Here is a 27,347-nt window from a genome sequence, read left to right on the forward strand (position 1 = left end):
AGACTAGGAAAGAGTCTCCAGGAAAGCAAACTCTCTCATTGTTGGACTTTGCAAACGCCAACAAGCCTTGACTACCAGCGAGACTAAAGCCAATTATATGACATTGCCATAGAATCCCATCAACTGCAAATTCCTACCTAAGAGTGACACAGGGGCAGAACCTGGGGTACAGAGTCACCGACCAGGAAGAGGGGGAGAAAAGAAAAAAGGAAGAAGTTAACCTCTCAAAATCAAGAAAAATCCACAGACTTTATAACTTGTTCCACTAATTCTTTGTTGTTGTTGTTTCTTTCTTCTATCTTATTGCCTTTATTATTATTTCTATTTCTTCCACCTCGGTCCTTTTACTCTCTACCCATCTTATGCTACCCTTTTCTTGAACTACACTACCCATGAATGTTACATTTTATTTCTTTTCTTCATCCTAACTCTCCTTTAGGGTTACACTCCAAAACCCTTAACTCTCACTCTCTCCCCTTTTGTTTTTTTTTGTTCCCTTCCTTTTTTTCTTCCTTCGTTTCTCTCTTACTCTTATTTTTTCCTTTCTATTCATTTCTTCTTTTCTCCTTTTACTTTTCCTCCCATTTAAGCCTCAATCACGAACAAATTATTTAATTTGGGACTCAAGTCTTTGTGGGGTTTTTTTTGTTGTTGTTCTTTTTTTTTCTTTTCTTTTTTTTTTTTTTTAAATAAATTTTTATTAATGGTAATGGGATGACATTAATAAATCAGGGTACATATATTCAAAGAAAACATGTCTAGGTTATTTTGTCATTAAATTATGTTGCATACCCCTCGCCCAAAGTCAGATTGTCCTTCGCCACCCTCTATCTAGTTCTCTGTGCCCCTCCCCCTCCCCCTAACTCTCCCCCTGTCCTCCCTCCCCCCACCCCTGGTAACCACCACACTCTTGTCCATGTCTCTTAGTCTCATTTTTATGTTCCACCAATGTATGGAATCATGTAGTTCTTGTTTTTTTCTGATTTACTTATTTCACTCCTTATAATGTTATCAAGATCCCACCATTTTGCTGTAAATGATCTGATGTCATCGTTTCTTATGGCTGAGTAGTATTCCATAGTGTATATGTGCCACATCTTCGTTATCCAGTCTTCTATTGAAGGGCTTTTTGGTTGTTTCCATGTCTTGGCCACTGTGAACAGTGCTGCAATGAACATGGGGCTACATGTGTCTTCACGTATCAATGTTTCTGAGTTTTGGGGGTATATACCCAGTAGAGGGATTGCTGGGTCATAAGGTAGTTCTATTTGCAGTTTTTTGAGGAACCACCATACTTTCCTCCATAATGGTTGTACTACCTTACAGTCCCACCAACAGTGAATGAGGGATCCTTTTTCTCCACAGCCTCTCCAACATTTGCTATTACCCGTCTTGTTGATCATAGCTAATCTAACAGGTGTGAGGTGGTATCTCATTGTAGTTTTGATTTGCATTTCCCTAATAACTAATGAAGCTGAGCATTTTTTCATATATCTGTTGGCCATTTGTATCTCTTCCTGGGAGAAGTGTCTATTCATGTCTTCTTCCCATTTTTTTATTGGATTGTTTGTTTGTTTGTTGTTGAGTTTTATGAGTTCTTTGTAAATTTTGGAAATTAGGCCCTTATCTGAGCTGTTATTTGAAAATATCATTTCCCATTTAGTTGGCTGTCTGTTTATTTTGATATCAGTTTCTCTTGCTGAGCAAAAACTTTTTATTCTGATGTAGTCCCATTCATTTATCTTTGCCTTCACTTCTCTTGCCATTGGAGTCAAGTTCATAAAATGTTCTTTAAAACCTAGGTCCATGAGTTTAGTACCTATGTCTTCTTCTATGTACTTTATTGTTTCAGGTCTTATATTTAGGTCTTTGATCCATTTTGAATTAATTTTAGTACACGGGGACAGGCTGTAGTCGAGTTTCATTCTTTTGCATGTGGCTTTCCAGTTTTCCCAACACCATTTGTTGAAGAGGCTTTCTTTTCTCCATTGTGTGTTGTTGGCCCCTTTATCAAAGATTATTTGACCATATATATGTGGTTTTATTTCTGGGCTTTCTATTCTGTTCCATTGGTCTGAGTGTCTATTTTTCTGCCAATACCATGCTGTTTTGATTATTGTGGCCCTATAATATAGTTTAAAGTCAGGTATTGTAATGTCCCCAGCTTCATTCTTTTTCCTTAGGATTGTTTTGGCTATTCGGGGTTTTTTATAGTTCCATATAAATCTGATGATTTTTTGTTCCATTTCTTTAAAAAATCTCATAGGAATTTTGATGGGAATTGCATTAAATTTGTATATTGCTTTGGGTAATATGGCCATTTTGATTATATTTATTCTTCCTATCCAAGAGCAAGGAATATTTTTCCATCTCATTGTATCTTTTTCGATTTCCCTTCACAATGCTTTGTAATTTTCATTATATAGGTCCTTTACATTCTTTGTTATGTTTATTCCTAGGTATTTTATTTTTTTTGTTGCAATCGTGAAGGGGATTATTTTTTTGAGTTCGTTTTCTAATATTTCATTGTTGGCATAGAGAAAGGCTATGGACTTCTGTATGTTAATTTTGTATCCTGCGACCTTACTGTATTGGTTTATTGTTTCTAATAATCTTTTTGTGGAGTCCTTCGGGTTTTCGATGTATAGGATCATATCATCAGCAAAAAGTGATACCTTTACTTCTTCTTTTCCGATATGGATGCCTTTTATTTCTTTGTCTTGTCTGATTGCTCTGGCCAGAACTTCTAGCACCACGTTAAATAAGAGTGGAGAGAGTGGACAACCCTGTCTTGTTCCTGATTTAAGGTAGAAAGTCCTCAGTTTTATGCCGTTTAAAATGATGTTGGCTGATGGTTTATCATATATGGCCTTTATCATGTTGAGATATTTTCCTTCTATACCCATTTTGTTGAGAGTCTTAAACATAAAATTGTGTTGTATTTTATCAAAAGCCTTTTCTGCATCTATTGATAAGATCATGTGGTTTTTGTTCTTTGTTTTGTTGATATGGTGTATTACGTTAACCGTTTTGCGTATGTTGAACCATCCTTGAGATTCTGGGATGAATCCCACTTGATCATGATGTATTATTTTTTTAATATGTTGTTGTATTCGGTTTGCCAGTATTTTGTTTAGAATTTTAGCATCTGTATTCATTAGAGATATTGGTCTGTAGTTTTCTTTCTTTGTGCCATCCTTGCCAGGTTTTGGTATGAGGGTTATGTTGGCCTCATAAAATGTGTTCGGAAGTATTGCTTCTTCTTCAATTTTTTGGAAGACTTTGAGTAGAATAGGAACCAAGTCTTCTTTGAATGTTTGATAGAATTCACTAGTATAACCGTCTGGGCCTGGACTTTTATTTTTGGGGAGGTTTTTAATAGTTTTTTCTATTTCCTCCCTGCTGATTGGTCTGTTTAGGCTTTCTGCTTCTTCATGACTCAGTCTAGGAAGGTTGTATTGTTCTAGGAATTTATCCATTTCTTCTAGATTGTTGTATTTGGTGGCATATAATTTTTCATAGTATTCTACAATAATTCTTTGTATATCTATGATGTCTGTGGTGATCTCTCCTCTTTCATTTTGGATTTTATTTATTTGAGTCCTGTGCCTTTTTTCCTTGGTGAGTCTTGGCAAGGGTTTGTCAATTTTGTTGACCTTTTCAAAGAACCAGCTCCTTGTTTTATTGATTTTTTCTATAGTTTTTCTGTTCTCTATTTCATTTATTTCTGCTCTGATTTTTATTATCTCCTTTCTTCGGCTGGTTTTGGGTTGTCTTTGTTCTTCTTTTTCTAGTTCCTTAAGGTGTGAAGTTAAGTTGTTTACTTCGGCTCTCTCTTGCTTGTTCATATAGGCCTGAAGTGATATGAACTTTCCTCTTATTACTGCTTTTGCTGCATCCCAGAGATTCTGATATGTCGTATTTTCATTTTCATTTGTCTGTATGTATCTTTTGATCTCTGCGCTTATTTTTTCTTTGACCCATTCATTTTTTAGAAGTATGTTGTCTAGTTTCCACATTTTTGTGGGTTTTTCCCCCTCTTTTTTGCAGTTGAATTCTAGTTTCAAGGCTTTATGATCAGAAAATATGCTTGGTACAATTTCAATTTTTCTAAATTTGCTGATATTGTCTTTGTGGCCCAACATATGGTCAATTCTTGAGAATGTTCCATGTACACTAGAGAAAAATGTATACTCTGTTGCTTTGGGATGAAGTGTCCTGTAGATGTCTATCATATCCAGGTGTTCTAGTATTTCGTTCAAGGCCACTATATCTTTATTGATTCTCTGTTTGGATGACCGATCTAGAGCCGTCAGCGGAGTATTGAGGTCTCCAAGTATGATTGTATTTTTGTTAGTTTTTGTTTTAAGGTCAATAAGTAGCTGTCTTATATATTTTGGTGCTCCTTGGTTTGGTGCATATATATTAAGGATTGTTATGTCTTCTTGATTCAGTGTCCCCTTAATCATTATGAAGTGACCATTTTTGTCTCTGAGTACTTTTTCTGTCTTGTAGTCAGCATTATCAGATATGAGTATTGCTACACCTGCTTTTTTTTGGGTGTTGTTTGCTTGGAGTATTGTTTTCCAGCCTTTCACTTTGAATTTGTTTTTATCCTTGTTGCTTAGATGTGTTTCTTGTAGGCAGCATATAGTTGGATTTTCTTTTTTAATCCATTCTGCTACTCTGTGTCTTTTTATTGGTAAGTTTAATCCATTTACATTTAGTGTAATTATTGACACTTGTGGGTTCCCTATTGCCATTTTATAAATTGCTTTCTGTTAGTTTTGTATCTAGTTTGATTCTTCTCTTTTGTTTTTCTATCATTTGTTTCTGTTTGTTTGTGTTCCATACTTCTTTCCTCTGTTGCTACCTTTTTTAAGTCATGTGTTTTTGTGGTGGTTTTTTCAAGGGTGGTTACCATTAAGTAATGAAAAGGGTACCTACCATATTCATTGTAGTACCCTATCTTATAAGTATTTCTGCACTTCATCGTCCTTTGCTACTGTTAATCTCCATTCTCTCCCCCCCTTTTTTTTTCCTTTGTTGTCACAGTTTAAGTTTGGTTTTATTGTGTTTTTGGTGGAGCTGTTACTTGTGGTGTTGTTTTCTTTTGTTCTTTGAATCTGGTTGGAAAACCCCCTTTAGTATTTCCTGGAGTGGGGGCTTTCTCGTGATAAATTCTCTCATCTTTTCTGTATTTGTGAATGTTTTTATATCTCCTTCATACTTGAATGATAGCTTTGATGGGTATAGTATTCTTGGCTGAAAGTTCCTCTCTTTCAGGGCCTTAAATATTGGGGTCCACTCTCTTCTAGCTTGTAGAGTTTCTGCTGAGAAATCTGATGATAATCTAATAGGCCTTCCTTTATATGTTGTACTCTTCTTTTCCCTGGCTGCCTTGAGAATTTTTTCTTTGTCATTGGTTTGTGTCATCTTTATTATGATGTGCCTTGGAGTGGGTTTGTTGGGGTTAAGAAAACTCGGTGTTCTGTTTGCTTCTTGAATTTGAGGCTTTAGTTTTTTCCACAGGCTTGGGAAGTTCTCGTCTATTATTTGTTTGAGTATATTCTCCATTCCATTTTCTTTCTCTTCTCCCTCTGATATACCTATTATTCTTATGTTATTCTTTCTGATGGAGTCAGATAATTCCTGTAGGGCTTTCTCGTTTTTTATTATTTTTGAGTCTCTTTCTTCTTCTCTCTGTTGTGCCTCAAGTTGTTTGTCTTCTATTTCACTAATCCTATCTTCAATCTGGGTTGTTCTGCTAGCTAAGCTTGTTACCTCGTTTTTCAGCTCGTGAATTGAGTTTTTCATTTCTGTTTGATTTGTTTTTATAGTTTCAATTTCCTTGGTAATATATTCTTTGTGTTCATTGAGTTGTTTTCTGATCTCCCTATATTGCCTTTCCGTGTTTTCTTGTATATCTCTGAGTATTTTTAAGATTTCTATTTTAAATTCTCTGTCATTTAGCTCCAAGGCTTCCAATATGTTAAGTCTTTTCTCCATAGATTTTTCCACATCTATTTGTGTTACCTCTCTTTCTTTTGTATCCATAATATTCGATTTCCTCTTTCTTATTGGCATCTGCGGGTGGTCTTGTTGATAGCACTAATTAGAATTAATAAAGAGTAAAAAGTAAAAAACAAAAACAAAAACAAAAACAAAAACAAAAAAAAAAAAGAAAAACAAAAAAACAAAGGGTAAAACACCCCACAAAAAAAAAAGCAGTAATAATTTATTATTTCCCCCTTTTTTTTTCTTTGTTCTCCTTCCCTCCTCTCCCCTCCTCAGGGAAATATCGTGCCTATAATGGAGGGCCTGGTTTGCGGTGAAGAGTTCAAGGGGGAAAAATAAATAAATAAATTAAAAAAAAAAAAAAAAGGGAAGAAAATCTTAGACAAGCATAAGTTGATCTGCCTGTGGGTGACGGTCAACCAAGAGATATAATGAGAGGGACAAGAGGGAACCAGAAAAAAGGACAAAAAAAAAGGAATAATCAAGAAGAAAAAATAAAAATAATAAGTAAAAATACGTTGTATTAAGTGGAGCAAAGACCAAATACAATGGAGACCTTGGGTTGGGAGGACCCAAAATGCCACAAAAACAAACCAACCAGAAAAAAACAAAAACAAAACCGAAAAAGAAAAACAAAGCCAAAAAAAACCTTGAGTCCCAAATTAACTAATTTGTTCGTGATTGAGGATTAAATGGGAGGAAAGTAAAACGAGAAAAGAAAAAACGAATAGAAAGGAAAAAATAAGAAAGAGTGAAAAACGAAGGAAGAAATAAAAAAGGAAGAGAAAAAAAAAACAAAATAAGGCAAAAAAAACAAAAGAGGAGAGAGTGAGAATTAAGTGTCCTGGAGTATAACCCCAAAGGAGGGTGAGGATGAAGGAGAGAAATAAAATGTAACACTTATGGGTAGTGTAGTTCAAGAAAAGGGAAGCATAAGATGGGCAGAGAATAGAAGGGCTGAGGTGGAGGAAATAAAGGCAATAAGATAGAAGGAACAAACAACAACAACTACAAAAAAAAAAAAACCAACAAACAGTGGAACAAGCTGCAAAGTCTGTGGATTTTTCCTGATTTTGAGATGTCAACCTCTTCCTCCTTCTCCTCTCTCCCTCTTCCCGGTCGGCAACTCTGCACCCCAGGCCCTGCCCCTGCGCCACACCCAGGCAGGGACTTGCAGTTGATGGGGTTCTATGGCAATGTCACACAATTGGCTTTAGTTTTGTTGGTAGTCAAGGCCTGCCGGCGTCTGCAGGGTCTAACGACGAGAGAGTTCGCCTTCGTGGATTCTCTCTCCCAGTCCCCCCCTCCCGAACCAGCAGCCTGGCGATCCAGCCCCAAGGCTGCCACTGCTTCTGCCTGGGGAGTAAGAGGCTCAAAGAGCTGGGAAATCCCCACTCTATCCCCACTCAGTGCAAGGCTCTGGGAAGGGCTCTGACAGTCAGGGCCTCCAGTGTAATCATGCGGGGGTGGGAGTCAATTGTTGTCAAGGTGATTGTTCAGCGCCTAGCATTCCGTTAGACCTCTCAACCCAGGCTTTCCACACTTTGTAGCCTGTTTTGGCCGGTAAAAAGAGGCACTAGTCTCTGCTTGCGACTAGTGTGGTATAGATCTTATTATCTGCCAAGTCCTTCTTGTTAGCGTTTATCCCTGAATATGAAGGCTCTATCAATCAGAAGTTGCCCCCGCCCCTTTAGCGAGAGGCACCAAAAAATATCACTCCTCTTGTCTTGGGTCGGTGAACTGAGAGAGATCTTATCAATTAGAACCGAGGGTGCGCAGATTTCACGGGTTAAGTTAATTTTAGTAATTGGGTCGCAGCTGTGCTCCCGAAGGTATTTCAGGCTGCCTGCGCGCGCCCCTCCCCCAACGCTTGATTGTTAGCTTGAATGGCTGGGTGAGGTGCCCCGCCCGCGGAGAGAATCTCCCAAGTAGGGAATACCGCCCTGGGGCCTCTCCCGCTCCCCGTGCGCGGGCCGCTGGGAACGTTAGCGGTGCTCGGTCTGCAATGCTCGGTCTGCAATCAGACCGGGAGCGCGCCAGCGGCTGTTTGCCGCTGGCTCTGCAACCGACCCACTGCTCGCGGCGGCGGCGGCGGCGGCGGTTTCCGAGTGCGGATGACTTACCACCGGCGCACTTTCTCGCGGCTTGAATGAACGTCCCTGCGGTAGCTTCCTCCACACCCTCGTCTCTCAGATTCGAGTGATAACAGTCCTTTTGCTTTCAGTTTGCTCCGAAGATAAATTTTCCTGTTTCTAGTTGATAAATTTGTTGTGATTTTGGGGAGATCTGTCGGACGCGCTGCTCACGGCGCCATTTCCGTGACGTCACCCCTCTGTTCTTTTTTTTTCTTCTTCTTCATAACCACAAGTAACAGCTCCACCAAGAAAACAATAAAACCAAACTTAAACTGTGACAACAAAAGAAAAAAAAAGGGGAGAAAGGATGAAGATTAACAGTAGCAAAGGACGATGAAGCGCAGAAATACTCACAAGAAAGGGTACTACAATGAATATGGTAGGTACCCTTTTCATTACTTAATGGTAACCACCCTTGAAAAAACCACCACAAAAACACTTGACTTAAAAAAGGTAGCAACAGAGGAAAGAAGTATGGAATACAAACAAACAAAAACAAACGATAGAAAAACAAAAGAGAAGAATCAAACAAGATACAAAACTAACAGAAAGCAATTTATAAAATGGCAATAGGGAACCCACAAGTGTCAATAATTACACTAAATGTAAATGGATTAAACTTACCAATAAAAAGACACAGAGTAGCAGAATGGATTAAAAAAGAAAATCCAACTATGTGCTGCCTACAAGAAACTCATCTAAGCAACAAGGATAAAAACAAATTCAAAGTGAAAGGCTGGAAAACAATACTCCAAGAAAACAACACCCAAAAAAAAGCAGGTGTAGCAATACTCATATCTAATAATGCTGACTACAAGACAGAAAAAGTACTCAGAGACAAAAATGGTCATTTCATAATGATTAAGGGGACACTGAATCAAGAAGACATAACAATCCTTAATATATATGCACCAAACCAAGGAGCACCAAAATATATAAGACAGCTACTTATTGACCTTAAAACAAAAACTGACAAAAATACATTCATACTTGGAGACCTCAATACACCGCTGACGGCTCTAGATCGGTCATCGAAACAGAGAATCAATAAAGATATAGTGGCCTTAAATGAAATACTAGAACAACTGGATATGATAGACATCTACAGGACACTTCATCCCAAAGCGACAGAGTATACATTTTTCTCTAGTGTACATGGAACATTCTCAAGAATTGACCATATGTTGGGCCACAAAGACAATATCAGCAAATTTAAAAAAATTGAAATTGTGCCAAGCATATTTTCTGATCATAAAGCCTTGAAACTAGAATTCAACTGTAAAAAAAAGGGGGAAAACCCCACAAAATTGTGGAAACTAAACAACATACTTCTAAAAAATGAATGGGTCAAAGAAGAAATAAGCGCAGAGATCAAAAGATATATACAGACAAATGAAAATGAAAATACGACATATCAGAATCTCTGGGATGCAGCAAAAGCAGTAATAAGAGGAAAGTTCATATCACTTCAGGCCTATATGAACAAGCAAGAGAGAGCCGAAGTAAACAACTTAACTTCACACCTTAAGGAACTAGAAAAAGAAGAACAAAGACAACCCAAAACCAGCCGAAGAAAGGAGATAATAAAAATCAGAGCAGAAATAAACGAAATAGAGAACAGAAAAACTATAGAAAAAATCAATAAAACAAGGAGCTGGTTCTTTGAAAAGATCAACAAAATCGACAAACCCTTGGCAAGACTCACCAAGGAAAAAAGACACAGGACTCAAATAAATAAAATCCAAAATGAAAAAGGAGAGATCACCACAGACATCATAGATATACAAAGAATTATTGTAGAATACTATGAAAAACTATATGCCACCAAATACAACAATCTAGAAGAAATGGATAAATTCCTAGAACAATACAACCTTCCTAGACTGAGTCATGAAGAAGCAGAAAGCCTAAACAGACCAATCAGCAGGGAGGAAATAGAAAAAACTATTAAAAACCTCCCCAAAAATAAAGGTCCAGGCCCAGACGGTTATACTAGTGAATTCTATCAAACATTCAAAGAAGACTTGGTTCCTATTCTACTCAAAGTCTTCCAAAAAATTGAAGAAGAAGCAATACTTCCAAACACATTTTATGAGGCCAACATAACCCTCATACCAAAACCTGGCAAGGAGGGCACAAAGAAAGAAAACTACAGACCAATATCTCTAATGAATACAGATGCTAAAATACTAAACAAAATACTGGCAAATCGAATACAACAACATATTTAAAAAATAATACATCATGATCAAGTGGGATTCATCCCAGAATCTCAAGGATGGTTCAACATACGTAAAACAGTTAACGTAATACACCATATCAACAAAACAAAGAACAAAAACCACATGATCTTATCAATAGATGCAGAAAAGGCTTTCGATAAAATACAACACAATTTTATGTTTAAGACTCTCAACAAAATGGGTATAGAAGGAAAATATCTCAACATAATAAAGGCCATATATGATAAACCATCAGCCAACATCATATTAAATGGCGTAAAACTGAGGACTTTCCACCTTAAATCAGGAACACGACAGGGGTGTCCACTCTCTCCACTCTTATTTAACGTGGTGCTAGAAGTTCTGGCCAGAGCAATCAGACAAGACAAAGAAATAATAGGCATCCATATCGGAAAAGAAGAAGTAAAGGTATCACTTTTTGCTGATGATATGATCCTATACATCGAAAACCCAAAGGACTCCACAAAAAGATTACTAGAAACAATAAACCAATACAGTAAGGTCGCAGGATACAAAATTAACATACAGAAGTCCATAGCCTTTCTATATGCCAACAATGAAATATTAGAAAATGAACTCAAAAAAATAATCCCCTTCACGATTGCAACAAAAAAAATAAAATACTTAGGAATAAACATAACAAAGAATGTAAAGGACCTATATAAAGAAAACTACAAGGCATTGCTAAGAGAAATAGAAAAAGACACAATGAGATGGAAAAATATTCCTTGTTCTTGGATAGGAAGAATAAATATAATCAAAATGGCCATATTACCCAAAGTAATATATAAATTTAATGCAATTCCCATCAAAATTCCTATGACATTTTTTAAAGAAATGGAACAAAAAATTTTTTATATGGAACTATAAAAAACCCCGAATAGCCAAAACAATCCTAAGGAAAAAGAATGAAGCTGGGGGCATTACAATACCTGACTTTAAACTATATTATAGGGCCACAATAATCAAAACTGCATGGTATTGGCAGAAAAATAGACACTCAGACCAATGGAACAGAATAGAAAGCCCAGAAATAAAACCACATATATATGGTCAAATAATCTTTGATAAAGGGGCCAACAACACAAAATGGAGAAAAGAAAGCCTCTTCAACAAATGGTGTTGGGAGAACTGGAAAGCCACATGCAAAAGAATGAAACTCGACTACAGCCTGTCCCCGTGTACTAAAATTAATTCAAAATGGATCAAAGACCTAAATATAAGATCTGAAACAATAAAGTACATAGAAGAAGACATAGGTACTAAACTCATGGATCTGGGTTTTAAAGAACATTTTATGAACTTGACTCCAATGGCAAGAGAAGTGAAGGCAAAGATAAATGAATGGCACTACATCAGAATAAAAAGTTTTTGCTCAGCAAGAGAAACTGATATCAAAATAAACAGACAGCCAACTAAATGGGAAATGATATTTTCAAATGACAGCTCAGATAAGGGCCTAATATCCAAAATTTACAAAGAACTCATAAAATTCAACAACAAACAAACAAACAATCCAATAAAAAAATGGGAAGAGGACATGAACAGACACTTCTCCCAGGAAGAAATACAAATGGCCAACAGATATATGAAAAGATGCTCAGCTTCATTAGTTATTAGAGAAATGCAGATCAAGACTACAATGAGATACCACCTCACCCCTGTTAGATTAGCTATTATCAACAAGACGGGTAATAACAAATGTTGGAGAGGCTGTGGAGAAAAAGGAACCCTCATACACTGTTGGTGGGAATGTAAAGTAGTACAACCACTATGGAGGAAAGTATGGTGGTTCCTCAAAAAACTGCAAATAGAACTACCTTATGACCCAGCAATCCCTCTACTGGGTATATACCCCAAAACCTCAGAATCATTGATACGTAAAGACACATGTAGCCCCATGTTCATAGCAGCACTGTTCACAGTGGCCAAGACATGGAAACAACCAAAAAGCCCTTCAATAGAAGATTGGATAAAGAAGATGTGGCACATATACACTATGGAATACTACTCAGCCATAAGAAATGATGACATTAGATCATTTATAGCAAAATGGTGGGATCTTGATAACATTATACGGAGTGAAATAAGTAAATCAGAAAAAAACAAGAACTACATGATTCCATACATTGGTGGAACATAAAAACAAGACTAAGAGACATGGACAAGAGTGTGGTGGTTACCAGGGGTGGGGGGAGGGAGGACGCAGGAGGGAGGGAGGGAGAGATTTAGGGGGAGGGGGAGGGGCACAGAGAAAACTAGATAGAGGGTGACAGAGGAAAATCTGACTCTGGGCGAGGGGTATGCAACATAATTTAATGAGAAGATAACCTAGACACGTTTTCTTTGAATATATGTACCCTGAATTATTAATGTCATCCCATTAACATTAATAAAAATTTATTAAAAATAATATATAAAAAAAATAAAGAAAAAGTAGGCAAAGAATCATAGCGGAAGGTCAAGATTAGCTCTTAAATTATTTCTAAGAGTTACGATTAAAAATCCTGCTACACTGATGAAGTTTTATTTATAAACATTTTTCATGTTAGCTAACTAGTTTTAAATAAATATTCAAGAAGAAAATAAGTGTTTCATAGATCTTCCATTTATAATGGTTCATCTTTGGAGTTTTTTTTTTCAACCCCAGCTTTTCAACGGTTTTTATTTCATTGAAATCTCACTGAGGAAAAGTGCTTTTGACTAATTTGGTGATTGAGAATATAGGTTACCCCCTTATTATTAATAAAACTTTACTTTTTTCCTTGGAAAATTAAAAATAAATTCTCTGCATTTTTAAAAATTTCTCACCTAGTTTATTTTCTCTATCTACGGAGGTGGGAAAAGGCAGCCTAGTTCTTATTCTTGCCTGGTGAATTTCAAGAACCAAACAGCATTGTTTGTTTTCTAAGATTCTTTAAGAATAAATTATATAAGAAACTCAAATAATTTGGATAGCTCATCTTCCAATAGGAAGATCTTAATCTACAAGCCTTAATTTTCACCCCATGAGGCCCTGGCATCATGTTGGCTTAGTGGTAGAACGTTGGCCCAGTGTGCAGAAGTCCTGAGTTTAACTCCTGGTCAGGGCACAGAGAAGAAGCACCTGCTTCTCCATTCCTCCCCCTCTCGCTTCTCTCACCCCTTCCCCTGCAGCCGTGGCTCGATTGGAGCGAGTTGGCCCGGGCACTGAGGACGGCTCCATGGCCTAAGGTGCTAAGAGCTCAGTTGCTGATCAATGGAGCAAGGGCCCCAGATGGGCAGAGCATCACCCCCTAGTGGGCTTACCAGGTGGATCCCAGTTGGGGTGCACATAGGAGTCTGTCTCTGCCTCCTCTCCTCTCCCTGAATAAAAAAGAAAAAAATTTTTTTCACCCCCTGAAATCTTTAACCTACAAGCTCATTACCTATTTTGAGGTCAAAATATTGAGGAAAAACAAAAAATCCCATAACCCTGAGAAAATTCTATATTTAGACAGTTAAGAGTGCTTCAAATGCTCCACAAGTCTAGGAGAGGTATTAATAGTTTAATCTTTGTTTTTAAATTATTATTGATATCCAGCATAATGTGTTTGTAAAATAAAGGTGAATCAGTGCCTACCTTTCTAAATTATTATGATCTTTCTTTGCCATTGGGCTGGTTTTTAACACCCTGGAAGTAGGGTGTTAGAAGCTAAATGTTGTATGCAAATGACACCCAATTTGTGACCGAGAGTATGTAATGCCATTACAGTGTGGGAGACTATAAAAATTATAGATGCTTTTTAGAAGGGCTGAAGTGGTTTCAAAATTGTCAAAATTACCAATGACTTTCATCCTGTCAAATTTTAGTGATCTAATCTATTCTTTAAAGTTCTTGAATTCTTCATGGAATTTGATGTAGGTAATCACTTCCACCGTCTGGAAACACTTTCTTCACCTGGTTTGCCAAAGATCACACTCTCTTATTTCACTCACTACCCTACTTCTTTTTTCTCATGACTTTTCACTTGTTTCAAAGTTCTTTCTGACTCTAGAATCTAGATTCTCCATTCACACTCTCCATACATGATTTCCTCCAGCCTCGTGGCTTTAAATTCCTTCTGTATCTCAGTGACTTCCAAATTTACATATCCAACTGTGACCTCTAAATGCATATCCTTTACAGCTTATTTTCCCTCTCCATTTGAAGGCTTTTTTGAAATATCTCAAATATAACACATTCTAAAAGAAATTCTTAATCCTCCAACTCACTGAAACAGCTCTTCCTTCAGCCTCCCATGTCACCATTTACCTGGTTAATACAACCAAACATAGAATCATCATCTACCATGCCTCTTTTCATCACTGCCTAACCCAACCCAACTCTAACTCCAGCCACCTCCCAAAGCGTGTCCTGTTGCCTTCATCTTCAGAATATATCCTGAATCCAACTATTTCCCACCACCTCCACCGTTACCTCTTCTGGATTACTGTCATAGCCTTCTCCGTGGTTTGTTTTCCTATACTGTTTTTCTCCACTAAGTAGCCAGAGTTATCTTTACAAGATGTAAATTGGTTCATGTGGACTCCTCTGCTTTAAAAATCTGTCCCTGGTTTCTTTTAGAATAAAATCTGAACTTCTACTTTGTCCCCAAGACCCTATATAACCTAGTCTCTGCCTATCTCTCCAGCCTTGTCATACTCCTCTCTTTGTAAAACACACCAAGCTTGTTTCTGTCTCAGGATACTGTCACCTGCTCTTTCTGCTACCTGATACGCTCTTCCTTCAGATCTTCACATACCTGGTTCCTTCTCATTGTTTAGGTTTCCACACGTCATTCCAAGAGGTCTTTCTTCCCTGTCGAAAAGTAGCAGCCCCTCTCTCGGGATTTCTTTCTCCTTTACCCACTTTGTGTTCTTTGGAACACTTAACACTATCTGAAGTATATTATTTATTTTTTGATAATTCACTTATGTTCTGACCACTCTACATGGGTGCAATTTTTTTTTTTTTTTGTATTTTTTTTTTTCTGAAGCTGGAAACGGGGAGAGACAGACAGACTCCCGCATGCGCCCCACCGGGATCCACCCGGCCCGCCCACCAGGGCCGACGCTCTGCCCACCAGGGGGCGATGCTCTGCCCCTCCGGGGCGTCGCTCTGCCGCGACCAGAGCCACTCTAGCGCCTGGGGCAGAGGCCAAGGAGCCATCCCCAGCGCCCGGGCCATCTTTGCTCCAATGGAGCCTTGGCTGCGGGAGGGAAAGAGAGAGACAGAGAGGAAGGAGGGGGGAGGGTGAAGAAGCAAATGGGCGCTTCTCCTATGTACCCTGGCGGGGAATCAAACCTGGGTCCCCCGCATGCCAGGCCGACGCTCTACCGCTGAGCCAACAGGCCAGGGCCTACATGGGTGCAATTTTTATGAGAATGGGTACTTTGCCTGTACTGTGTCTCTAATACCTATGACATCTGCAAAGTGTGGCTGTTCAGTAATTGCTTCTTAAATGATTGAGTACAATAATAAAGCATTAATTCATCAATTCCAAAAAGTAACATCTTCTATTATGTTGGCTATATAAATAAATATGTTACATAGGGTGATGTGGCTTTGCTGAAAAACATGTCTTCATATGAATTTGTTTGACTTCCTTTGTTCGTAGGAATTTCTTTTTGAAAAGCAAAGAAGCACTGGAAGAGGCATCTAATGCTGAAAAGAATGACTTACTGCAGAGGATAAAGGAGGTAGGAAGACAAAAATGATGACTTTTAGGTTATAATTAGATTTTATTTTTAGTTAATAATTTAAATAAATGTGAGAAATGTGAAATTTTCCAAGAGTAGATTTTTCATTAACTAATAATAATCATGATTATTCATCATAATTGATTCAAAGATTTTATTTCCTCCCAGAGTACTTTAAGTACGTAAAAGGGCAAAAATTGTCTCTATGAAGATGAATCATTTTTTAACTTTTCATGTGGGGTATAGTTATTTTACATTAAGACTATCCATGACTAATGGACATTTTTCATGTGAATTAATTAGAAAAATAAGGAGCTTCTTGCCATTGTGTGATACCTGTGAAGCATAGCAACTTGTATCGTACTTAACAACATTGGTGAAATATATATTTCAGTCAGATTTGGCCCCCAGGAGAATTCGCTAGCCATTTTAAAACTTAGATTAAAAGAAATAGGATATATTAAGTACATAATCATGGGGGTAAACCAAGATTTCTCCACAAGATATTCCATGAAGCATTTATTATGATAGGTGAACAATTATAGGGAAAATAATTAAATTTTAACAGAATTAAATGTCATAATATATTATTGCGTGACAAATTGAATATCAAGCATTACACATAATATGACCCAATTTATTTATGTATATATACAAACATACATGCACACCCATCCCAAACCACCTTAATCTTACCTTTGGGTTCCTTTAGGATCATGGACCATGGCTTATTAGCTTCCAAGTCCTCCCTCACCAGAGGCTGAAGTTCTTTGGGACCCCAGACTCATACAATGGGAGGTTTATCAGACTCAACATCTGGATGAGCTCTAAATTTTTATTTTTGCCCCACCAAAACTCAGTTTTCAGGTGATTTCTTCTGTATCTGTAAATGTCCTAAGGGTAAAAAGTAAAAGGACTTTTTAGTGCTAGCCTTACACTATGGATTCTTGCTTTCTCGTATAGGTAGGCCCAGTAGATCCTCATTATCTTGTTAGTTCTTCAACAGTTAAAAAAATTTTTTTCATCCAGCTGCTTTAGCGATCCTCAGCCAGAGGCTTGTTTTGAGCTATTCAGCCCACCATTGATACTAAAGCTATCTTTTCCACCTCATTTGATGCAATACAGTAGAAATATTTAAACACAAAGTTTTTACCTCCTTCAGAACACTAATGAGTACTCTTTCTTTGTCCTTAAGTAGAAATATTTAACAAGAAGTAAGCATAACATGCAGTGAAAGATGGTTTGAGCAAGAGCTTCTGTTGATGTCATACTTTACTTCCCCAGTGTATGTAGTTTATTTTCAGGAAAAAAAAAGATATATATCCTGAATGGAATGATCCCAGTTTATTAAATCCTAATTCTTATTTCACTATGAATTATTACTTTGTGGTTTTTTGCATCAGTGTTTACCATCTTTCTATACTTTTGTAATAATTTATGGAAGAGGCCCCAAAATGTATAACTGCATATTTGATATAGAATTAAATCACTCCACTTTTGTGACATAGTCATTGTGAGGTAAGCAATATACTCAGTGCTTTAGAGAGTTGCCCACCTGACCCTGCCTCCCCTCAGAGAAACTGTGATACAAGTCTTCCTACTTCAATTACTTTTTTCCCCCCCTAGATTGCTGAAAAACTATACAAAGATCAATTAGAGAACAAAGATCTACAAGATAAATTGTACACTCTTACCAGACAACATAAGATTGTCTTACAGGAGGAGGATAAAGTTTTTATGCAGTATAAGAAAATTCATGACGAGTATGTTTCTGTTCCTGATCCATGCATGAATCCACATGCCTTAGTCGTGGGTGCTTCCTTGCTATCAAAGTGGTAACTCTTCACTTACGCGTATCTAAGTTCTAAAATCTATTGACAATAGTAGAATATTCTTTACCTAATAATAAACACACTCCTAATCTGTCTCTATAACACTGAATAATACTTCCCTCATATGGCTCAGATTGAATGCACAGACTTGAAGTGCATTAATTTTACTTCTTTACTAGATTCTTGAAAAAATAACCAGACTTTTACCCTACCAGGCAATCTAGAGAAACTATGAGATCGACAGCGTCAGAAACTGGCTCTGTACCTCTACGCCCTATCTCAGGGGAGGGTCTGGCCACTGACACCAGTCTCTGTTAGAGACTGGGAAATTATTCAAGGAAATCCCTGTCTTTTACTACTCACTGAACTCCACTTACGCACTATGACTTGTCAATTCCACCTCCCAGATAGTTTTCAAATATATCTTATCCTTCTCTCCAACTTCATTCATTTCACCCCTTTCAGTCTCTTTGGCTTGGCTTGCCCCTTAAAAGTTCTTCCCACTTTCTGCTTTACCACCTTTATCTTTTCTACTTCCCTTCCACTAGAATAATCCTTCTGAAACATCCTTCTAATGTCATTTCTTTTCTTCAGTTACTGCATTGTAATCTACTGGGTATAAATCCCTATGTCCTGAACTGTGAGCAGATGAGGGCAGTTGCTCTGTCTGACTCAGCACTATTTCTCCAAAATCTTACACATTGCTTAGCAGGTTGTGGACATTCACTAATGCCTTCTCAATGAACACCACAGAATAACATTTTACAAGTATAAATCATGTAAGTAATAATCCATCACTACACTTGCAGTTAGATCTCATGAACATGTAATTACAGTGTCCAGACCCACTTACTGTAAAGCTGAGTTTATGGTCACAGTTGTTGCACTTAAGCTACAGAAAGTTGTTGAAATCATTTATCTCATCCCATTGAACAACCTACTGATAATAATACTGTTCATATTATTCAGGCAAAGACTTTTCTCAGGTCAATGCTAAGCTATCAGTTTGAAACATAAAAATGTACTGATGACAAATAATTGTAACACTAAAACCTTTTCTTTTTTTTTTTTTGTCTTGTTCAGCTTGGGCTGTTATAACAAAATACCGTAAACTGGTTGGGTTAAACAACAGAAATTTATTTCTCACAGTGCTAGAGACTAGATATCCCAGACCAGGATGCCAGGATAGTCATTCTGGTGAGAGCTGTCTTCCAAGCCGGTAGATGCCCACTTTCTCACTGTGTCCTTGTGCGGAAAGAGAGACAGAACAAGCATGCTGGTATCTCTTCTTTTGAGGATGCTAATCTCTTCATGAGGACCCCACCCCCTTGACCTCATCTAAACTTAATCTTCTCCTAAAGACCCCATCTTCAAATGCCATCACACTGTTGGTTAAAGTTTCAACACATGAATTTGTGGAGGACACATTTAGTCCATGGTAGTTTTGAAGAAGACAGGATACTTAGATAAAGTACTTTCTGTTATAGGTACATTCTTATAAATGTCTGGAAATGTGAACAACACCATAATCTTTCTAATATTCTTTCTGCATGTTGGAGACAAAAAATAATCACTTTTTATAAAAATGGCTGTATGTTGTTTATACCCTGTGAGAGAAGTATTGTAATCCCATTTTATGGGTGGGGAAACAGAGGCTTATTAACAAGGCAAGTTTCTTTTCAAGATCACACTCTTGAGAAGATGTAGAGCCAGTATTATAAATTGGTCTGATTGACTCCTTTACCTTTACAAAAGAACATGGCAGAATTGATAAATGTAGGAGAGACACACCCACTGAAAGGGAGAAAATATTACAGGGCTGTTCTTACTGTCTTATGGTTACTATTGTAACTAATGTTCTTTTCACGGCTTGGGAAATTTTCATTAATTTAAATTTAGCCACCACAAGTGGAAAACTTTGTTCCTATTTTTACTAATTCATTGGGTAAATAGTTTATGAACTAAATCTTCTGAAATACTTTTGAAATATTTATTTCTGATGGCTTATTTTCTCATGCTGTGGAGTTAAAAGTGATTAATTAAACCTTTAACATATAATAGCTCTGCTTTTTTTTCCCATGTAGAAATAAAAACCAACTGTCATTTATTGCTCATAAAGAAAACTTTCTAGCCCAAAGAAAAGTAGACATCAAAAATATGGAAGAAGGATTGGTCACACTTACTGGACTTAATCGGTATGTTTGTTACCTTTAAAATTTTTAATCTTCATTCTTCTATGCATTTATTTTTTAATAAATTGTAACAACAAATCTATGTCAACTTTTAATATACTATAGAAAAGGAAATTTATAATTAGCTTTCTTTGTTTTACAGTCCTGAAAAGCTATTATCATTGAATCTTTCACTGAAATGATAGACAGGTTCTGAGTTCTATACAAGTTCCTAGGCATGAAGAATGGGTGAGTTAGGGGTCTGGTGACAAGAATGTACCCAAGCATTATTACAACACTGACCTCCTATGATGTTCCTTTATACCATTCTAAATCACTTTAATATCTATTTCAATTTTTCCAATTAGATAAGTAATGCCTATACCTGATTTTCAAATTCAAATATATAAATGTGTAACTTAGTAAAAGTTAGCTAATCTCTCCCACAGAGATAATTACTGTTACCAGTTTGCTATACCTGCTTTCTAATATATGTATTAATATTTAGCTATACATGTTTATGTATGTATATATAATATATGTGTGTGTGTATATACCTGAAATTTGGATTGTACTCTTTTATAATTGGATTTTTTCTACTTCTAATTATATCTGGGTAACTCACACATGCTATATATCAGTTATAGCTCAGTAAAGCTGGAAAAATTATATCTGAGAGGATGATAAAACATGGTAAAATTGCAACATTTAGAAAAGTTGGTGACAGATATATGGGAATTCTAGGTACTGATTTTTATACTTATTGAGTTTGAAGCAAAGTAAAGAAAAAAATCATACACAGGACCTTATTCTTTTCTCTAACTGCATAGTATTCCTTTTGCAGATTATACTGTATTTTATTTAACCAGTACTCTATTGATGGACATTTGGTTTTTTTCTGTTTCTATATTACAAACAATTTTCAAACTTAACATTAACAGATCTCTGTCTACCTATGTGACTATTTCTTTATTAAAAGTACTAGAAGTTGAAATATTGGATCAAAGAGGGTCATGTATATTTTATTTTTATAATTATTACAAAATGCCCTAAGTAAGATTTTTTGTGTGTGGCAGAGACAGAGAGAGACACAGAGAGAGGGACAGATAGGGACAGAAAGACAAGAAGGGAGAGAGATGAGAAGCATCAATTCTTCATTGCAGCATCTTGGTTATTTATTGATTGCTTTCTCATATGTACCTTGACAAACAGAGTGAGTGACCCCTTGCTCAAGCCAGCGATTTTAGGCTCAAGCCAGCAACCTTGGGCTTCAAGCCAATGACCTTTGGGCTCAAGCCAGTGACCAGGGGTTCATGTCTATGATCCAACACTCAAGCCAGCAACCATGAGCTCAAGCTGGTGAACCCATGCTGAAGTCGGGGACCTCTGGCCTTTGAACCTGGGTCCTCTGCATCTCAGTCTGATGCTCTATCCACTGCACCCTATGTAAATATTCTATTATTTTATACTCTCACTAACATTGGACATGAAGCAACTTATATCATACTTTAGTTGGACCAATGATCAAGACAACACCAAGCAGTAACTAATGAATGATATGTGACTGAAGAATAGTGAGAATTATAAAAACACAATTAGAGAAGGATGAAAGAAAGTGAACTCAAGGAGTTCTTTGTTATACAAAGATTTAAAACTTTGACTAGACCTTTAAAAACAAGTCAGATTTTTCTGTCTGCTTATCAAAAATAGAATGATATCATAGATAAAGAATTTAAATATAAGACATTGAAGAGACCAACTTATAGAAAACTAAGATAGATGGTGATGAAAATTTGACACATACCAACAGAAATGTAGACAAATCAAGAAGTGTAGCTTTTTGGTTGCTTGTCCATATATTGTTAAATAACATCTATTTTTTATCATGTGAGCCTATACCTGATTTTAAAATTCTAATATAGAAATGGAAACTATAAATAGCAAGCTATAAACTCTTTACTACAAAAAGCAGGAAAATAGAATTGAGTTGATTGTGATTTTATTTTTTTATGAATAATGTAAATGTATAATAAATTATTGTGTCATCGTTACTCTGGTCACCAGGAAGCTCAGAGCCAAATTTGTAGCCCAATGTTGGCATCCATTTAGGATTTTTTTATATTACTGTTGTTTTATTTTAAATAGTCAACTCCTTTGTGGATTAAATTAAATACGTAAATAAATAAAATCAGTAACATTGGGGCAAATTAGGTTTATTTAGGTAAGAAATTGAGAGCCCGTACTGTGATTTCAAATAGAGAAAAATAATGTGAGCACAGTATGTTTCTAGTTCATTTAACAGCATTTCATATTTTAAGTTTCATTTATGAATATTTTTTATCTTTTAAAAAGATATAACAATCACATTTTCCTTATGTGGCCTTCAGGTCATCTCTGTGTATGAAGCACTTAATGGGGGAAAAGGGAATAAAGATAAAAAAAAACCTGCCAATATCTATATTAAAGTCTTTACATTTTCATCCATTTTAGATTCAAATCTTCCATTCTTAATTGCTATTTGCCCCTAGTTCAAGAATTTCTATTGACTTTCTGAATTAAACATTGTATCAAATCAAACTCAATCTAGAATTCAGAGTTCCTCACCAGGTTGTTAACTCTAACCCCTCCTATGTCATGGGGTTCTTTCCATTCATGTCCTCTAGCTGCAGCAAGTCTGCCTTGGTCACAAGAGTACTTACTGACTTTCTGTTCCTTTCCCCTGTGTCTTTGCAAATAATGATGTCTTTTCCTTAGTGAGATTGCACCTCCCTTGTGGCGATCCACATTCCTCCTTCTATTAAACGTTAACTTCCAATAACCTTTCCACAACTGCCCTCCTGCATCTGTTCTCTATCTTTGAATATCCACCTCAATACTTGCATAGTTTGTGCTTGCACAGAATGTAATTGTCTTTCTATCAATCTGCCACTAAAGTCTTTAGCTGTTTCACAAGACTTGTTTTGTCTCCCAATTAGGCAGTAACTTTATTGTATATAAGAATCATACATTACAGTTTTATATATTCTAACAGTTCCCACAAATGCCAAATCCAATATATTTTTTCTTATCTTTAGAGCAGCAAAGGAAGCCTATGCGAAACAAATAAAAGTCCTGGTTGATAACCTGGAAAGAGAACGTCAGAGATGGTAAAGAAAAGGAAGTCCCTTTGTGTTGTAGACAGTGCATGTTATCTGAATGAACAGTGCCCCAAAGTAGGGAGTCTTGTAAGGTTGCCATGAATGGTAAATGAGAGGCTCCATGTAAAATGTTTTGATCTGCACCTTGCACCTAGGAAGCAGCTGGGAAAACTTAACTCTATTTTATTTTACTATTGTTGTTATCGGTGTTAATATGATTTATAAGACTCGAATTGCACATTTTTACCCCTGAATATGTAACTTTTTTATGTTGTGGTGGAGAGAAAAATTTGAGAACCTAGAAGCTTGAAATCTCTCATTAGCACGTTGGGGAATGTAGGTAATTCCATTACTATTCTGCCTGAACCTTTCTGATTTCTATCCTTGACGTAAAGTAGGCAAGCTGCCAAGTGTGGTTCATCCGCTGGCCTGTTGGATGTGCCCACACAGCTCCTTACTTGGAAGTGTCTTACATTTTGCCTATCTGGCACTAAGGCAGTTAACATTCTGTCTTTTTTTTTTTCCAGCTAATGTGCAATCTGCATCAACAATAGCACAAACAATTTTATGTAATATTTGTTTTGTTTTTCATTCCTTCATCTTTTCAGCAGACTGTTATATCGATTAATAATGATTCTTTTTGTTGTAATTGCTAGTATTGTAATGCAATGGAAAGTAGGTTCTTTGAAAAGAAACTATGAATGTTGGCTATCCAATATAAAAGCTGAATTACAACTACTTTTGGATAAAATTCAAGCTGCAGAAGCTAGACGCCTTAAATTACTTGAAGAGGTAAAGGAATTCAACAGACTTAGTACTAGTTCCCTATATTAGTAGTTCTCCTTAAACAGCTAATTTAAACAAAAGGTATTCTCCTTTCTGCTGACTTCATGTTTAGGGTAGATTATGTAACTTTCTTAAGAAATGTACCCATTTGCTGTGTATTAACTATAGGAAATTTAGCAAACAAAGTAGCAATTCTCCAGGCTTTTGAAGTCTCTAATCAGAGACTGGATAGTTTTTCAGGAATTTATCTGAGAATAGAGACCAAACACCAGTTATTTAGCTTCTGCTCACCTCCACTGTCCACCACTCCCATTCTCCATTTCTTCATGTCATTTATGGATATTTTTAGTGAAGAAATTAATCTCTGAAGGGGGAAAAAACAACTTCTCAGTGGCTACTGAAACATAATGACATGCAATAAGAGCCCAATCTCATTCAAAGACATAGTAATTTACTTGGCTGTTTAAAAATGTAAGGATGACTGCTACAAGACAAATGACAAATCTCTATTTTTTTTCTAATTAGACCAATTCCAGAGAAAAGGAGATCACTGAATATATAGCAGAGATTGAAAAAATTACAGCAGACTTAAAGCAAGAGGAGAAGCAGTTTATTATCAAAGAAAAGAAGTTGGTTCAAGAACTGAAAAAGTATGAGGTAAATTTTATTTTACGTTTAAGATGGCTGTATGCAGGGGAGAGGGGTCAAATTCATGCTCTTTTGAATTAAATGTAGAATAAATCTTTTAGTATGAACAAGGTTACAATTTCATTCTGAATGTTTCTTCTTTTCCTAAAAAGGAAATAGAGCAACAAGAAATCTTTTTTTTTTTTTTTTTTGTATTTTTCTGAAGCTGGAAACAGGGAGAGACAGTCAGACAGACTCCTGCATGCGCCCGACCGGGATCCACCCGGCACGCCCACCAGGGGTGATGCTCTGCCCACCAGGGGGCGATGCTCTGCCGCGACCAGAGCCACTCTAGCGCCTGGGGCAGAGGCCAAGGAGCCATCCCCAGCGCCCGGGCCATCTTTGCTCCAATGGAGCCTTGGCTGCGGGAGGAGAAGAGAGAGACAGAGAGGAAGGGGGGGGGGGTGGAGAAGCAAATGGGTGCTTCTCCTATGTGCCCTGGCCGGGAATCGAACCCGGGTCCCCCGCACGCCAAGCCGACACTCTACCGCTGAGCCAACCGGCCAGGGCCACAAGAAATCTTTTTGTGCTGACTTGGGAACGCACAGGAGCTGACCCGGGGTAGAACAGCGCAGGGCTGCTAAGGAGGCGGAGAGAAGGGGTACCAGCAGCACCCAGGGGCCCCGAGGTGGCAGGTGGCCAGCAGCAACAGAAGGCACACCTTTTCAAGGTGATGGTGTGACCCTGAAAAGCAAGGGTGTGTTTCGTGGTAGAGAAGCCGAGGAGAGAAGAGATGGTGGGAGAAGCCTTTCTGAACCTGATTCAGTTTGAAGAAGAAAAAGAGGCCCAGCTCTCCCGAAGAGGGTTTCTCTGTGAAGGCAACAGTTCCTTGCTGGAGCGACGAAGTAGGGAGCCCTTCCATTTCAGAGTTTAGAGCTTACTCTGGTCCAAGCCCAGTCTTCCTCCCCACCCTCACACACAATCCCTGCTACATCTTCCAGAAATCCTCTGCAGATATTAGTCCAAAAAAAGCCAGTCTCTAACATGGACAAGAAAGAGCAGACATGTCTCTTCCACATGGAAACTCTATGAGAGAAACGAGTGAAAGAGGGACCAACGCTTTCCAGCAAATGTAGAACATTCAGATGCTGGAACACATGAAAATTGTGATCAGACATTCTTTTTTTTTTTTAATTTTTTTTTTCCTTTGTACCCTTCTGAAGCTAGAAACCAGGAGAGACAGTCAGACAGACTCCCGCATGCGCCCGACTGGGATCCACCCGGCACGCCCACCAGGGGCGACGCTCTGCCCACCAGGGGGCGATGCTCTGCCCCTCCGGGGCGTCGCTCTGCCGCGACCAGAGCCACTCTAGCGCCTGGAGCAGAGGCCAAGGAGCCATCCCCAGCGCCCGGGGCCATCCCTGCTCCAATGGAGCCTTGGCTGCGGGAGGGGAAGAGAGAGACAGAGAGGAAGGAGAGGGGGAGGGGTGGAGAAGCAAATGGGCGCCTCTCCTGTGTGCCCCGGCCGGGAATCGAACCCGGGACCTCCACATGCCAGGCCGACGCTCTACCACTGAGCCAACTGGCCAGGGCCCAAACATTCTTTTGTGAATTAAAAAAATAAATAATTTCATAGCAGTGCCAAGGAAAATCAGCAAAATGAGAGTAGAGGCGCTCAGGGAAGAGGTGTCAGAAGGGGATGCCTGAAACAGGAAGAGGTGCAGTGGGAGCCGGCGCAGCTCAGGGAACAAACAAAGGAGAGGAAGCTTTGCTCAAACTGATGCAAACTGAGAAGGAACAGATGGAGAGTAGTTGGGGTCAGAAACACTTCTCCGTTGGTTGTACCATATCTGGGTGCCAGGTATTCTTCTAGATGCTAAAAAAGGAAAGAAAAACTAACAAAATAAGGCTTGGCCTTTATGGAGCTTACATCCCAGTGCAGGGAGATTGAAAATAAACAAGCTAAACCAATGGAGCATGTACATTTGACGGTGATCGATGCTAGAGAGAAAAAGAAAGGAGGGACGTGGGGCGGGGCGGGGCAGGTGTGTGTGACGTGGTGTGTGTGCCATCAGGAACAGGGTCGTCAGAGAAGGAAGACTGTAGCCCCACCGGATAGGAGGGCACACGCCTGTGGGAACCTGAAGAAGGCAGGCCAAGCCGAAAGCATGGGGCTCATGGAAGGTCTGAGGCAGGACAGTCCTATCTGAGGAATCACGAGGAGCAGTGTGACCAGAGTATGGAGGTGGGGTGCAGACAATGGGACCTAATTAACGCGCTCACGGGCCTCCTTACCTCCCCCTCCCAGCCCAGGCTGTTCTTTAGTAGACAGCATAACATCGATACCACACTATTGAGTTTTTTAACACTGCGTTCTGGCATAGTTTTCTCCTGAGTCTGCGCTGCGATATTTGTAAATGACCGTGTTTTGCGTGTGTTTTTCTTCGTATGTTTATTTATAAGGATTTTAAAGGCAATTCGGAAAGGGACAGATCAGGGTGGTGTATCACTCTGTGCATTAGGGTGTGAACAAGCTGCTGTGTCAGATGCCAGAATATAGTGAATATTACCAAGATGTGTTGTACAGGATTAGCACTCCTCTCTCCTTTATTGAGAATTTGACCTTGACTTAACTTGTTGGCTTCTTGCCCCTGTAGCCCGGTGCAGGTGGACTACCGGTTGTATTATCAGGGAGCAT

At 38.0% G+C, this 27,347-nt stretch overlaps 1 protein-coding gene across 1 annotated transcript in view; it reads left to right on the forward strand.

Moving 5' to 3' along the window:
* CCDC175 (coiled-coil domain containing 175) overlaps window positions 1-27,347 on the forward strand; it is a 66,466-nt gene that overhangs the window by 24,965 nt on the left and 14,154 nt on the right. The window contains exons 8-13 of the mRNA XM_066343615.1: window positions 16,015-16,096; window positions 17,723-17,859; window positions 20,013-20,123; window positions 23,174-23,245; window positions 23,893-24,028; window positions 24,548-24,679. Coding sequence (XP_066199712.1) covers window positions 16,015-16,096; window positions 17,723-17,859; window positions 20,013-20,123; window positions 23,174-23,245; window positions 23,893-24,028; window positions 24,548-24,679 — 670 coding nt within the window. The remainder of the gene's footprint in view (window positions 1-16,014; window positions 16,097-17,722; window positions 17,860-20,012; window positions 20,124-23,173; window positions 23,246-23,892; window positions 24,029-24,547; window positions 24,680-27,347) is intronic.

The sequence above is a fragment of the Saccopteryx leptura genome, chromosome 6, assembly GCF_036850995.1.
Source record: "Saccopteryx leptura isolate mSacLep1 chromosome 6, mSacLep1_pri_phased_curated, whole genome shotgun sequence".
NCBI lineage: Eukaryota > Metazoa > Chordata > Mammalia > Chiroptera > Emballonuridae > Saccopteryx > Saccopteryx leptura.